Below are 15,070 nucleotides of genomic sequence, written 5' to 3' on the forward strand. Positions count from 1 at the left end.
TCCCTGCACTCAGTCAGTCACAGTGTGAGAGAGTCTGACGGAGACACTGCTAATCACTGTACTAATAAGTGCCTCCCTCCGGGTCATCTGTACAGTGAGCAGCCCAGAGTGCTTAAAAAAATATTAAGGTGGGCTAGAGTTAAATTTTAATGAAATATATAAATAATAAATAACAATGTATATACATATATGATTACATTAAAATAGGGGGGGGGCACAAAAATGTTGTGCCTAGGGGTGGCCTGACCCCTAAATTCGCCCCTGTTGCTGGCCGCTGCTATTTCGCACATCAGCGATCAGGTTTGAATTGGGCCCAATATGCGATGCTCTGGGGAGAGTCAGTATAACTGATTATGTCAAAATATCTAGGATTCAATTAGCACAGGGTTAATCTGCAGACTTTTTTTTTCACCTCCATGTCACAAGAACCACAACTTCCTCCTTGTAGCAAGCCACTTTCCTCCCTCCTGTCCTCTGCAAGATCTTCAGTGACAAGTCGTCGCCTATTTTGAGAGAAGAGTGTAACGGAGAGCAGGTAAGGGTCGCAGCTGGTCTCGCTACACATGCATAATTGCCAGTATTGTCTGGGGTACTTCTGAGCTGATCCAAGTAAGCACTTTATACAGAATGCTGTCTAGTGGGACATTCCTAACCAACAATCTCCACCCTGACTATTAGTAATCTAATGTGTACTGTTATTAACATTCAGAGCTCTTAACATTAACCCTCAGTGTCAGGGAAACGCAGACATGCCCAGGCGTTTGAAGGGAAGTCGCGTGATGTCATCTCCCGCCCCTATCAACCTGTTCCCATAGAAACTGCCGAGTAGGTTACACACAGACTACACACACTGGAAACATCATTTGATGGGGAGCGGCTTGCAAATGGTTTTGCAGCAATTCACCAATCCAGATAATTTCCGCTAAAGCAATTCGCAGGGTGGGATTTCAGTTTGGCGGTGTGGGATATACTGGATCGCAGGGCTCTGCAATTTAGCGGAGCAGCGATCAGGCCTGAATAACCCCCAAGATATAGCAACAAATGCATGCAGTATATACAATATGAAGGAAACTAGGGATATTTTAAAGAATACATCTTTAAATCTTGGGACGGTTCCTAAAATGTACAGACAGCTGAAGGTTATGTGCACATTATTCCCTTGTAAAGGATTGCTGCTTTACTAAAACGGGCAGAGTCGCCCAAATCCTGTACAGAGGCAATTACTTTTATCCCTTTGTCCTTCCTACATCTGTGTCTTCCTCATTTACCCTTATATGTAATATGCACTAATGTCCATGTTCTGTCCAGTGATAGGCACCTCTCTCACACTACCTCTACTACTACATGGAGCTTGCACATCTCATCCAGAGTTCACAAGTGGAGAATGTACGGGTGAGTATCCCCCTAAGGCCTCCAGTGACCGGGACCTTGTGTGTCAGCAGCCATCATTTGTTACTCTCTGCCTACCCCGTGGAAGGGAAGCGACAGGAGAAATGTGACTTATGGCTTCTGCACTGTGCTGTGGATTCAGTAGAGAAGAGGTAAATATATCAAAGCTTCAAATAAGTATTATATTTGTGTGCACAATATGTAATATGTAAGTTCTTTGAGTTTTAAGTATATAGCCAAAGTGGTTTAAGAGAGGAGGGGGTCTCATGTGCAGATTCCACGTGAGTCCCCTCCCATATGCAGTGACGTAGACTGTGGCATTGTGCTAAAGTCATACTTGCCTTCTTTTGAAAACTAGTTTCAGGGAGATTATAGTTGGTAGTAGAATTTTGCACAGCGCCCCATTGAGAGGGCGTGTCATGCGCCACTTAAAGGGCGTGTCTAGTTCCATATATGGAGAGATTGTGAAAAGAGATTGTGAACGTGGCACCTAGAAGTATGGGTGTGCACTGCTACATCTGAGAGGAATCTTTTAAAATGACTTATATGCAGGGGTTAAAGTGGTCTGGAACACGCCGGAACTGAGTTCCGGCAGTTCCAATTGAAGCTGGAACTCAGTTCCGCCTCTTTCAGCCAGCCTGCTGCTGCTGCCGCCGACAATCCTGTGGCTGGATCTGGATGCGGGGAAGCGCCGATGCGGGCTACCTGGCTGCTGTGAGACTGTCTATGTGCCCCGCTCTGCGCTCACAGTCACAGCCGCCTGTCACAATAGAGACTCTATTGAGTGACAGGCGGCTGTGACTATGAGCGCCGAGTGGTGCACAGCACTGGGCGGGGGACTGGCCGGCTGATGGATGGAGGCAGAGTGGAGGCGGAGCACAGAGGGAGCCTTGGAGACCACAGTGGAGCCGGCAGTGGAGGCGGAGCCTGTAGCGCACGCAGGGGGGGGTTCTGAGTACCCATAAACACCCCCCCAGGCGTCTAAGGGCCCTAGTCTGAAAGCTGAGGGTCACCTCTTTCCATGGGTACAAGAATTTTAAAAATCGGCCCTTGGGAACTGGAGATATCTGACTTCAAAGCAGTAGTCCCCATCCAAGCCTGTTAATTGCTCTTCCCAGTCAGATATTTCAGATTCTGTCTGACTTTTTCTGAGGGTATATTCCGAAAGCTGGGACTCTCCCCCTTTGATGGATATTAGTAGTTTGTCTCTATTTTTCCCAGAACTAGAGATATCAGCCTTCCAGCAGCTGGTTACTGCTCCAGCTCCACACACCTGGTATGTAGTTTTATATACTCGTTGGCAAATTGCTCTGCCTCTTGAACTCTGATCCCCTAGTCCCCAGTACCATTTGGTAGGTGAGATTCTCTAGTTTTTAATTCCATTAAAATCTAAGATCTATTTCAGGGAACTGGAGATATCTGCAGTCAAGCAAGCTGTCCTCCCACCATAAAATTATGAATAATAAGGCTACTCCACTATACACCCCTCCTCTGCATATTAAACATCCTCTACCACCCTGTAAAGTTATGTATCAGGGCCCCTTCATTCAGCCCAATGCCCCCTTCTCCCACCTTATATTCCACCATCTGTGCAGTAAAGGGGTAATTAGTGGAAATTACTGATCCAGGCCCTACATGCTGAGCGGTTGATATAATACCCCCTACCACCCGTGGGACATCAAAGCTTCCCCCACCCCTACCGCTGGAGGATCAGTAGGGGCCCCAATACATTGCCATGCCCATGGATCTTCTACACTGCTGTTGACGCCTGTATGTATGTGTGTATATATATATATATATATATATATATATATATATATTTTTTTTATTATTATTATTATTTATATACATTTGGTCTGTCTATAATACTTTAACTAACCCGGCATATACTGGGTCACCTAAGTGTCCATCTCCATGCTTTGCTCCGCCCCTCTGGAAACCCCCTTCTGGAAATCTTGCGTTTGCACTGTGTGACTGACTGCCTGGTAGTGTCTCCCCTTCCTGCTGTCACCCAGAGGACAGAGGAGGGACCCCGGCTTAGGCGCAGGCCGGTCGTGAGAAGCTTCCTACAATTCAAATGGCTGTACCGCTTTCACATCGCAGATGCTGGGTCACACCAGGAATTTGGACATGGGTCCGTCCTGGGAGCAACCCGGCATTTGCAATGCAAGATTGCCCACCGTGAGACAGCAATAAGCTGTGGCTGACATCATCAAGGCCCTTTCACACCGCACGTAGACCTGGAAACAACCTGGGTCAGACACAGGTTATTTGTGAGATGTGAAAGGCTTATAAGAAATTAGAGTGAATTCATCGGAGAATAATTATCAGAATATTCATATTCAAAATTCCAAATATCAAAAGCTATCAATATGTCTGACCATGTTTATTGTTAACTTCATTGACAGTAGTAAAAAAATTACCATAATATCACAGAGCTCTCCTGCAGAAGACTAATTAGTACTGCAGATTTCAGTCCAAATTATTATCAACGGGAACTAAAGGCCCATACACGCAGAGTGGGTTTAGCCCAGCCATCTGTCTAGATTGCTTAGAAATGAAGCACAGATTGCTCTGTGTGTGTGCTTCCGAGTGACGGCGATGCACGGTCCCGGTGTTGCCATTGCCTGACTAGATAGCGACCATGTGTAGTTAAAATCTAGGCAGTTATTCAAAGAACACTGATCAGCAAAGAATGCTCAGCAAACATCGCTGATACATAGCATATATGTCAGCAATGTGTGCTGAGCGGTCTGTGCTAAACTACATCATGCAGCACGGGGTGACATTGTATGGGCCTGAAGGGGTCATTTTACTAAAGCTTCTAAAAATGAAAGCAGGCTCTATTGCATCCTAGAAAATGGTAGACAGAATCTGATTGGTTGCTATGGGCAACAGCACCTCTTTTCATTTTTAAAAGCTGTAGTAAATTTACCCCTAAGACTCCTATGTATCAAACACCTAGTTTACTCTTAGCGGGTGATTCAGACCCGATCGCTCAGAGCCGAATTCGCTACCCTAGCTGATGGTGGGGGTTTGCACATGCACAAATATGCGCATACGCCCGGAGCAAACACCTTTGGCCGGGGCATTCGCTTGCTGATGGGCAAGCAGGGGGTAGATGCAAGGGACCGCCCAGTGTTTAATAGGCATACCCATGAAAATGGTAGGCGTACCCCTGTGAACGCAGGTGTGCCCATAATCCTTGGGGCAATTGGCTGGTGTCACAAATCCCCCAATTCGGGGGATAGCGGCCATCGGAAGAGTAAGCATAAACTGTTCAGAGTGAAGGCTGGAAAAATAATTCGATGGTGAGCGACTATTGAATGATTTCTCCTCTGTGTGGCCACATGTGAGTGGATGTGTAAGTGTACACCTCCGCTCGCATGCTAGTGCAGGTATTTGCTTGGTGGGGAGGGGGACGTGCGTTTGGTGGGGTGACATTTATCTGCTCGCTAGCCAGCAAATATACACTGCCTAGCGAGCAGGTCTGAATCGGCCCCTTAGTACATAGTACATAGCAGGGATAATTACAATTGTCCATTCAACTGCAATGTTGCCATCAGGACAGAGCAGCAGGGTGTGGTATGCAATGTTGATGCTCTTGATATTGTTATAATATATATATATATATATATATATATATATATATATATATATTCACAGTTTCTTATATAGCACACACAGATTCCGCAGCGCTTTACAGAGTATATTTGACCATTCACATCAGTCCCTGCCCCAGTGGAGCTTACAATCTATATTCCCTACCACATGTACACGCACACAGACATTCTAGGGTTAATTTTATGGGAGAAAATTAACCTACCAGTATATTTTTGGATTGTGGGAGGAAACCGGAGTACCCTGAGGAAACCCACGCAAGTACGGGGAGAATATACAAACTCCGCACAGTTAAAGCCCTGGTGGGTATTGAACCCATGACCTCAGTGCTGTGAGGCAGTAATGCTAACTATTACACTATCCATACTGCTGTGTATAGATACAATCTGTAGATAGCGAGCAGGGCCCTCATACCTTTGTCTGTCTTGTAAAGAGAAACAGAATATGCTGCGCTATATAAGGAACTGTTAATAAATACATATATAAATCACGTATGTCGCCAATGAACATTTAAGACCTAACATACTGTCAGCATTGTGACTGATAACAGTCATAATGTCGACATAATTTTTACTGCTGGCGTTTCGACCATGTTGACTTTGTGAAAATCAGAATAATAACTGCCTACCACATAGCAAATAACAGATATACATTAAGAAACACTGAATATACCTTGTTTTATATTATATATTATTGTATAAAATACAAAGATAAAAGCCTGCATCTGGCTACTAATGCGCTATTTCTTCCTGTAGTGTTCAGAACATGGGCATGCTTAAGGGCAAGGAGAGTAGTCAAGATGGAGAAGGCAGAAGCAGCTCCGGCATTGTTACCCTGAGATGTAAAGACTTGCGGGTTATTCAGCTAGAGATACCCGGAATGGAGGAGACATTAAATGTTGCTCGCTCTGTGCAGGTCAGTGACAGTGTAGTTTATGGTTTACAAATGATATGCAGAGAAGGCGCTTGCTGGTATGTGTGTAGAAACATATAAAATATCCTATAGTACTGGACTGCAGCTGCACAAAACCAGTCGTCCCTCAAAAATAGATACTAAACAAAGGAATTTAGAAGTGCTGACCAGACATCAGGGGGGACATGTAATAGGGTGCGATTTTTGAAGACATGCAATTTTTGGGGCGAAAAAAATCACACATTTACTGTAAACCGCAAGATGCTTTCACATTGGAAAAAAAAATTGCAAATGTACAGTAATAGAGTGCAGTTTTTCATAAGGTCCCTTATATTTAAGAAAAAACCCAGCTCTGGACTGTTAGATCTGTCCTGGTTACAAAATTAAGGGGGTCAAAAAAAGTAGAGGTCCCCCGTATTTAGGTTACCAGCACCGGACTCCAACGGTCAGCGGTGTAATACCACAGCCGGGAGAGACTATTTAATACAAGCTCCCTCGGCCAAAGCATAATCACTATGACATATCAGCCCTGGCCAGGGACCCAGGGGGAGTGGGGATCCCCCAATAAAGGCCCCCCCCCCACAGGTCTCCCCATCCAGGACTGAAGCATGGGGCTATCCTCGGCACCCCTGAGCGATGGGTGTTGGGTTGATAGATTTGTGTAAAAATAGAATAAATTAAATATTATTAGGTTGTGCTGGTAAAGTATACGTCCCAGAATAGCCTCCATCACATTCAGCGACTTAGAGAACCAAAAGTCCCTGCATGCGGGGCATTAAATGGTCCTCTAGGACTTGTGGTTCCACAGTATGACCAATACTCAAATAAAGACACCGACACCATTTAAAGTACAACTTTATTTAAATACCTACAGTACATACACGCATCCCCATGTCCAGCAGAATAATTCAATAGGGACCTGTAAAAAAATGTATAATAACCTAGTCCAGTGTAGATCACATCCTCTTGTTTCCATGTAGGCAATCCAAGGGTTAAAAATACAAACCGAGTAACTGGTACCAGCGGACATGAGGAGCTGCAAGTTTACACAAACTCAAATGTGAACCCAATTAACTTTATGGTCGAGGTGATTTGCCAGTTCCCATCATAGGGGCCCATGTTAAACTCTTAACATGGGCTTCTATGGCAAGAACCGCCCATAGGGAGTCTATGGAGACCCGCAAAGCTAATCAGCCGCCGAGCTCCGCCAATGAGGGGCACCTCATTGGCTGAAGGGAGTTCCATTGACTGACCTCAATGGAATTCCCTACATTCTTATTTCAGATAATTATAAGTTCATAGTTGGATTTGCCTTGTACTGTATGTGTTTGAAATAGTTAAATCATCCTAAGGCTCTTATATTTCATGCTCGCAGGCTCTCTCCTCAGTGGACTCCATTACTCTCAGGTACCCATTTTTCTTCAGACCAGCGGGATGCAAGTTAGGGAAAGGATGGCCAAGAGACACAATGGAAAACTTTTATCACAAACTTAAAAAGCAGGTAAAGTGATTACATTACCCTAACATATCTGAGGCTGAGTATTACTGAACTGAATAGCATACTGGAGGGTGTATTCCAACCAGAGCTCTCTATCAGGCCACTGCAGCAAGGTGTCATGTTCAGCGGGAAATGTTGCTGCACACCTGGTAATATTTCTAATCCATGTGTTTGGAATGGAGATACTGTATGCCTGTATCATGCCTACTAAGTAGTGTTCTGCCTTATGTTACGGTTACATGCACTGTACGCATACCATCTGAAAAGTGCTAGATTGCCCTGCACTCCCTTCCATTGATGTGTACACACGTGGATTGTGTATAGGAAAACCTCCCAACTTTCCCATGGACAAGGCTGTCCCTATCGGGAAGGTGGGAGATTGCCAATAGCTTGGGCCTGTCCTGCATAAATCAGGACAGCTGGGAGGTATGGATTTCCTACACGTTCATTGGCATTAGTGGTTCTTTAATGCTATTATGACAAACTAATATGTTATCCGCATTAGTAACTGTGATGTAACTGTTTAATGTGTGTCTCTTCCCAGACTGACTCTTGGAGACTGAGTCAGGTAAATGAACATTTTAAGGTTTGCCCTAGTTACCCTGCAAAGGTAATTGTGCCTGCATCTTGTTCTGATGAGACTCTAAGGCGGGCTGCAGCGTTCAGACAAGGCCACAGATTTCCCATACTGAGTTACTACCACCAGACCAACAGAATGGTATGTTATACAAGGCACAGTTTCTACTCTCACCAATGTTAAGGGTTTAATCCAGGTTTCTCTGACAGGTGACAGAATTTTCAACTCCAATAATGTCCACGTATTTATTGTTGAAGGACTGCAATATGCCATTTCTCTTCTGGTCCTGTCAGGAAATAAACGTGCAGTATTAGTATTACTGTATGTGTCTGCATGGCGTGTTTTATGGAAGCTTACATACAGTATCCCATAATTTTTTTTTTTTTTTTTTTTTTAAACAATTGCAATTAATTATACAAATATGTCATTTACCCTGCATGCTTTTTGTTTAGTGCTTGGCAGTAAGTCACCAAGTATCCTAATATCCAGACACAGGCACAGATTATAAGAATGTTCTTGTCCCTAAACAAGTATTCAGTGTTGACCAATTTACGATTATCATAAATCTCATTACATATAAAATTCTCAAATTCTATTTTTATAACTCAATATTAGAGGAACATTTCTGCCTCCAGTCAACATAGCTACAACGTTCTTTCAGAGTGTCAGAATAAGACTTAAGCTGGGTACACACTGGGCGATATTTACCTAATGATATGGACGATATTGCTCAACGATATAGCGCACATATCGTCAAGTGTGTACAGTCAATATAATTAACGATGTACACGGCTGCCAGTCATTAACAACTCCCCCAATGTCTGTACATGCAGCCCAATGCAGGGCTGCCATCAGAAATTGTGGGGCCCAGGACTGACACTAGGCAGGGTTCCCATTCCCTTTCTTGAACATCTGGAATGCCTGGGGAGACTGGTGTCTGCACTACTCAACCTCTACATTGCCTCAAGGGAAATGAGCTTTGTTTATGAAAAATTATACTCCAGTCCTGGACCCTCTTTCTATCTGGGCCCATGAATAGAGTACCCGCAGTCCCCCCCTAATTGGCTGCCCAGACTAAATCTAACAATCTAGGGTGGGATGTTCTAACATCCGCTGCCCATTATCGCCCCCCTTCGCCAGCCACCACATTCTTAGTAATTCAAGGGACAGCTCTTGCGATAAGAGCTGTCCCTTGCGATGTGGTGCCGGCACTGGTTTTCCAGGTCTGTGACAGAGTGACGGGGACGGCGGGGGGCATGCCGGGAGGGATCCGTGATGGATCCCTCACAGTAGAGCTGCAGAAAGAAGCCCATAGGCTTCAACAGGTAATCGCCAGCTTTTGCTGGCGATTCCCTCCGCAGCGCTGCCACTGCGGAAGGGCCATAGAGCATACAGAAATACGGTAAAAGCCCAGATAACGGTGTTTTTGCCGTATTTCTGCTTTAGAGAGTCTCCCCCTTGTCAGTTACTGCATGTATGGAGCGGGAGGGAGGGGCGGAGGGGTTGTGCGGTACTGACTGATATTGGTCAGTGTGTATGCCTTATATTGTTATCCCACGGCCATGGGAATCGCTCCAGTGTGTACCCAACATTAGGTGCTTAGTTGTTCAGCATTAAGGAGTTGGAGAGAATCAGGTGTCTGACACACATTTGACAAAATGCCCACAAAATCAGTCTCCTATACTATATCTACAGGTGGCTAAATAAAACATTGCTTCCTCTCTGTCATTCCATTACTGCCATTTTGTTTCCTCCCCCCATGTACCTCAGGTTTTGTTACGCTCTGCACAGCCCCTGGTTGGTCCTACCCGTCGTTGGTGTGCTGAAGATGAGACGCTGCTCAATTCTTCTTTAACTGGGCAGCTACAAGGATTTATTATTGACATACGAACTGAACAAGATGCCAAACAAGCTAGGAGTGCAGGTGGTGGCAGTGAGAGTAAAGACAGATACCCCAAATGGAGAGTGCTCCACCGACCGTTAGGGAGGTACGTCCAACACAATGGGCGGTATTCAATTAGCCTGATTCACCAGGTTTTTATGGCGAATTTGTGCTGTTTGGCGAATTTCTGACAAAACCGGTGAATCACCCTATTCAATGACCAGATGGCGAATACATTTGAAGGTTTTTTTCGCCATGATTCACCGAGTAGCAATCGCTATCTTTTTATGGTTAAGTGGAATGTGAACTTTTAAAATAAAGTGTTTTGTTTTTTACATTTGGTGTCAAAAAATCAGGAATTTTATTCTGAGGAGGGGCATGCTATTTTTATTCATGTTTGTATCTTTAGGGGACATGTGCTGCAGAGCAGCTTGACACGGTTGGTTGATGCATGCTACGATCCCTATCTTGGTGTGAGTCGTTGGATCAGCAGGTTACAGTCTTCCTGTTGGCTGTCCCATGTCAAAGAAGCCCTAAGTATTGCAGGCCTGGCTGCTCAATGCATAGAGAGGTGAGGTGTCTGTAGCATTGTACAGACAGCAGTGAGAAATGGATGCACAAAGAGTACATGAAATAGGGACAGTCTGGTGATGGAGGCAGAGATGGGCGCTGGGTGCTTATTTGATGGAAATATAAAGCAAATGCCAGGGACTAATGGGGCCTACACATGTACAGATTTTGCTTAACGATCTGAGTGATGCTAGATCGCTCAGCACACAGCGCTGCACAGTGATGTGTCAGCTATGTATGGTGAGTGATCTGTCAGGACCAGTGTTCTCCGGTGAGAACACTGACCCTGACCTTCGATCTAACTAGTTCTATCCTGCATGCTGGATCTTAGGGGCTATGGCCCCTACAAACAGAGCAATGTAGGGGCATTTTCGAAGCAATCTAGTTAAATTAAGTCAGATTGCTTAGAAAATGCCCTGAAATCGCCCGTTGTGTAGGCCCCATAACAGAAAACAAAAAAAATGGGTACAATTATTAATTCAAATTATAAACTTATACATATGAGTGTCCTATAGAGATCCATGTAAAATAGGCTTATCATGTGCAAACTGCCTGTGGTACGCCTTGATGTACATGGCACAACAAAAAAGCTTCTCATTGCCAGCAAACACACTAACTTTTTGCCTTTTTATGCTTTGAAAGGTTTAGCTACCATGTCATTTATTTTACTTGCATATATTTATTTACTTGCAGGGAGGGTACATGTGTTCTTGTACATGGGGAAGAGGGGGCTGACAACACGCTGCTAGTGACATCCCTTGCTCAGCTTATCCTGTCCCCCGACTGCCGCACAATGTCTGGATTCCAGGATCTAATTGAGCGGGAATGGCTACAGGTAGATACATTGTTGTGTTCTCACACAATACACCCATATATTGTTTGTGCAGTTGAGCACTTGAAGTTTAGTAATTGCACACTTTCTGTTTTTTGCAGGCTGGGCACCCATTTCATTTTCGCTGTGCCAGGTTTGGGTGGTCACAACGTCGTTCTCAGCAAGAGTCACCCAACTTTCTGCTTTTCTTGGACTGTTGCTGGCAGCTCACCCTACAGTTTCCTAGGTCACTGGAGTTCAATGAGAAGTTTTTGTGTACACTGGCAACACATGCCTACAGCTCGGAGTACGGAACCTTCTTGTGCAACAATGAAAAGGAAAGGTAAGTGGACACGAGAGGAATATTGAATAAGAGCACAATAGTTAATGATAAATCCTAAAACATATTAAGACTGAAAGTAAACAGCACTTTCATGCCTTAGTCTCTTTACTTTGACTGCAGCTTTATTACAAGATGAAGTGTAATGATACGTGTTATACATTTTCATCAGCCAAAATTGTTAATTTAACTTAGACAAGGACAGATGTAACATGTGCAGAGAGTTACATTTGGGTATTATTTTGTTTCTCTGCAGGGTAAATACTGGCTGCTTTATTCTTACACTGCAATATAGATATGAGTTTTAAGTACAAACCACACCCAAATCAAGCTCTCTCTGCACATATCTGCCCCACCTGCAGTGCACATGGTTTTGTCCACTAGAGAGTTTGCTTTTGTGATTGAACCAGAATCAGGCCCAAACTACATAGTATTCATTTTAGAGGGAGGTAGGTTCAGAGGAGATTTGAGGAAAAATTACTTCTAAGTAATGGGCCCTACATACGCAGAGATGTGTGCCAGAGATACATAACGGGAGATTCAGCACAAGAGATTTCACTCTTGTGGCTCATTTCAGACAATGAGCCACATACAGGGCCTTATTTTGGTTCATTCTTTCTGACAAAATCCTTCTTAGATGGGCAAAACCATGTGCACTGCAGGTGGGGCAGGTGTTACTTGTGCAGAGAGAATTAGATTTGGGTGGGGTTTTACTTCAAAGTGAGATCTATATTGCAGTGTAAAAATAAAGCAGTCAGTATTTTCCCTGCACAGAAACAAAATTACTCACCCAAATCTAATTCTCTCTGCACATGTTACATCTGCCCCCCCCCCCCTGCAGTGCACATGGTTTTGTCCATCTAAGAAGGATTTTGTCAGAAAGAATGAACCAAAATAAGGCCCACAGAGAGATTTGTGTCAGAGATTCAAATTGGGAGATTCAGCACGGGAGATTTCAAATCTGTCACTACTGTCACAGCCGTACATGCCATCAAACTGCACTGTGTATGTGTGTATATATATATATATATATATATATATATATATATATATATATATATATATATATATATATATATATATATATATTGTGGTATAGGGGTCCCCATTCCTAAACATAGGCGTCTAGTGCAAACACACAAACTGTACATATAAACACACACACACACTGTATTATTCTTTATTATTGACTTTTTTATTTGTAAGGTGACAAAGTTTCCGCAGCACCATATAAGTATCTATACAACTACAAGTCCCAGCACATGTACTCTGACTAGCCGACATTAGCCAGGGAACATGCACATTATTGACATCTGCAGCCACCTCACCCCATATATATATATATACATATTTACATAACACCCCTCCTCTCCAGCACACATTTACATGACACCCTAGCACACATTTACATGTCACCCCCTCCACTGCACATATTTACATAACACCCCTCGTCTCCAGCACACATTTACACATTGACATGACACCCCAACACACAGTTACATGTCACCCAACCCCCTTCCCAGCACACATTTACATGGCCCCACTCCCCAGCACATATTAACATATGATACCTCTCCCCAGCACACATCGCATTCACAAACTTGACACTGAAGATCTGCTCTAGCCTCTGCCCATGCCTGCTGGGCGGGCGGGCTGGCTGCTATGAGGGGAAAAGGGTGGGCGGGAGACTCTGAGTGCTCTGTCTTGGGAAGGCAGAGGGGAAGGGCAATGCTGCAGTGCCGTGTGACAGGAGAAGCAGCGAGGAGAAGGACTCACCCAGCCATGCTGCGGGAGCCGGTGCTTTTTGTGACGTGTATGATAGGCGCAGGCAGAAGCTTTCACTAGGGGGAGCAGTGCCCTTGATCGGATCAACATCTGAGATCCGATCCGTCACCACCCCCTGCGCTGCACAACAGACAGGTCCGTTCTGAATCTTGTGCAGATTCAGAACGGCGGGGGCGCGCATGTAAATCGCTGTGTGGGCTATATACACAGCGATTTACATGCATTTTCAGGCATTTTCTGAGCGATTTGTTAAAATCGCTCAGAAAATGGCTGAATATTGTGCTGTGTGTGGGGCCCTTAAGGGTGGTGGAGAAGTGGAATAGCCTCCCGTTAGAGGTGGCAGAGGCTAAATCAGTAGAGAAATGTAAACATGCTTGGGATAGACATAGGGAAATCTTTATATAGAACAATGATAAAATAGGGTTAAGGTTGCCATAATGTTAAAATGTGGAAGACTATATAGGCCAATAGATTCTTATCTGCCGTCATATTCTATGTTTCTATGTTTTACAACAGGCATTTATACAAAGTGCAGGAGCAGACTCATTCTCTTTGGGGTGTTCTTAATAACTTCAAGCACAGGCAGAACCTCGTAAACCCAATATACGAAAAAAATTCACTAGTCATCTGGCCATCAGTGGCGCCACAGAGCTTACAACTGTGGGAAGGTGAGAACCAAAGCAACGCTGGTGTGAGTGTTGATGAGAAGAATGTTCATGAGAAGAATGTTACTCACTTTGTGAATTATATCTATAGGGTTCTTCCTCCGATACTTACTGCCAACAGAACATAGAGAGATGTCTTGGGAACGAATATGGGAACTTGTAAGTGAAGACCACTAATGACTGGAAAAGTGAAAATTCTGCTATCAAAAGACATTTGTTCCTGAGTATCAAAAGTTTCCACAACAGACAAAAGTCACGTAAACAGGACAGGCATGGGGAAAAAAACAATTGTTTATTTATTTTTCACAGTAAAGGGCTGCTATCTCACAACTCTGTCATAATTATGATCACTTTTGTAAAATAAATAGTCTATAAGAGGCATATTCTGAGTTGGAAATTTATTAAGATTGGCAATTACGGATGATCTGCGGTACGATTAGGATCGACCGCAATCGGCCCGAAAATATGAACAGAGAATACGGCAGATTTAATAAGATGCCGTATTCTCCTGAAGCTATTCGTATTTGGCTGCCGAATTTATGGCAGCCAAATACATACGACCCGCCAGCATGGCACAGATCAATCAGATACGTGTGATGGTTCTCAGTGCAAAAACAAAAGATAAAAAAAGACAATTTAAAAAACAGCATGTGGTCCCCCTGCCCAGCTACAGTGCCAGATTACGGTCTAAATGGGCCTGGAGCTGAAAATAATCAAGGGCTTATTATGCGCAATTATAGGGGTTTTGGCCAGCACCTAATAATGTAGGGGGCGTGACCAGTGTTCTGGTTGGGTGGTGTGCTCATGGGTGTGTCTGTATTTGTGTAAATACTTTCAACTAATTATATATGCCTGGAAAAGGCAGGGGGCTGGCATAGGAAAAATTCAGGGAGATATATTGGCAGGTTCCCTCCAAAGGTGCACCTGCAGGATGCCGATGTCCAAAGATACTTGTGGGGTGAGGCGGCACTGCAGTCATGAAAAAAATACTGAAAGCTGAAACTTGGTAGACAACATTTC

At 44.1% G+C, this 15,070-nt stretch overlaps 1 protein-coding gene across 2 annotated transcripts; it reads left to right on the forward strand.

Annotated features, from left to right (window-relative positions):
- The first annotated feature begins 447 nt into the window (after window positions 1–447).
- Window positions 448–14,611, forward strand: LOC146060551 (myotubularin-related protein 9-like). 2 transcript variants are annotated; one of them, XM_083173871.1, is made up of 11 exons: window positions 448–535; window positions 1,309–1,541; window positions 5,766–5,925; window positions 7,298–7,423; window positions 7,965–8,138; window positions 9,768–9,985; window positions 10,289–10,450; window positions 11,143–11,284; window positions 11,383–11,603; window positions 13,902–14,053; window positions 14,142–14,610. In XM_083173871.1, the coding sequence occupies exons 2-11, from the start codon at window positions 1,345–1,347 to the stop codon at window positions 14,225–14,227; spliced, it is 1,638 nt and encodes a 545-aa protein (XP_083029997.1). In that variant the 5' UTR covers window positions 448–535; window positions 1,309–1,344; the 3' UTR covers window positions 14,228–14,610. The 2 variants fall into 2 exon arrangements, with proteins under 2 accessions (XP_083029997.1, XP_083029998.1); XM_083173872.1 differs by lacking the exon at window positions 7,965–8,138 and having other exon boundaries at window positions 14,142–14,611.
- Window positions 14,612–15,070: the final 459 nt, after the last annotated feature.

The sequence above is a fragment of the Crinia signifera genome, chromosome 2 (assembly GCF_055691185.1).
Source record: "Crinia signifera chromosome 2, ASM5569118v1, whole genome shotgun sequence".
NCBI lineage: Eukaryota > Metazoa > Chordata > Amphibia > Anura > Myobatrachidae > Crinia > Crinia signifera.

Bases quoted from the DNA above. Each gene is read 5' to 3' on its own strand.
- LOC146060551 (XM_083173871.1), top strand. From the start codon at position 1,345: ATGGAGCTTGCACATCTCATCCAGAGTTCACAAGTGGAGAATGTACGG. The intron at 5,926-7,297 runs GTCAGTGACAGT...TCATGCTCGCAG, and splicing joins ATGTTGCTCGCTCTGTGCAG to GCTCTCTCCTCAGTGGACTC. The intron at 9,986-10,288 runs GTACGTCCAACA...TTGTATCTTTAG, and splicing joins CTCCACCGACCGTTAGGGAG to GGGACATGTGCTGCAGAGCA.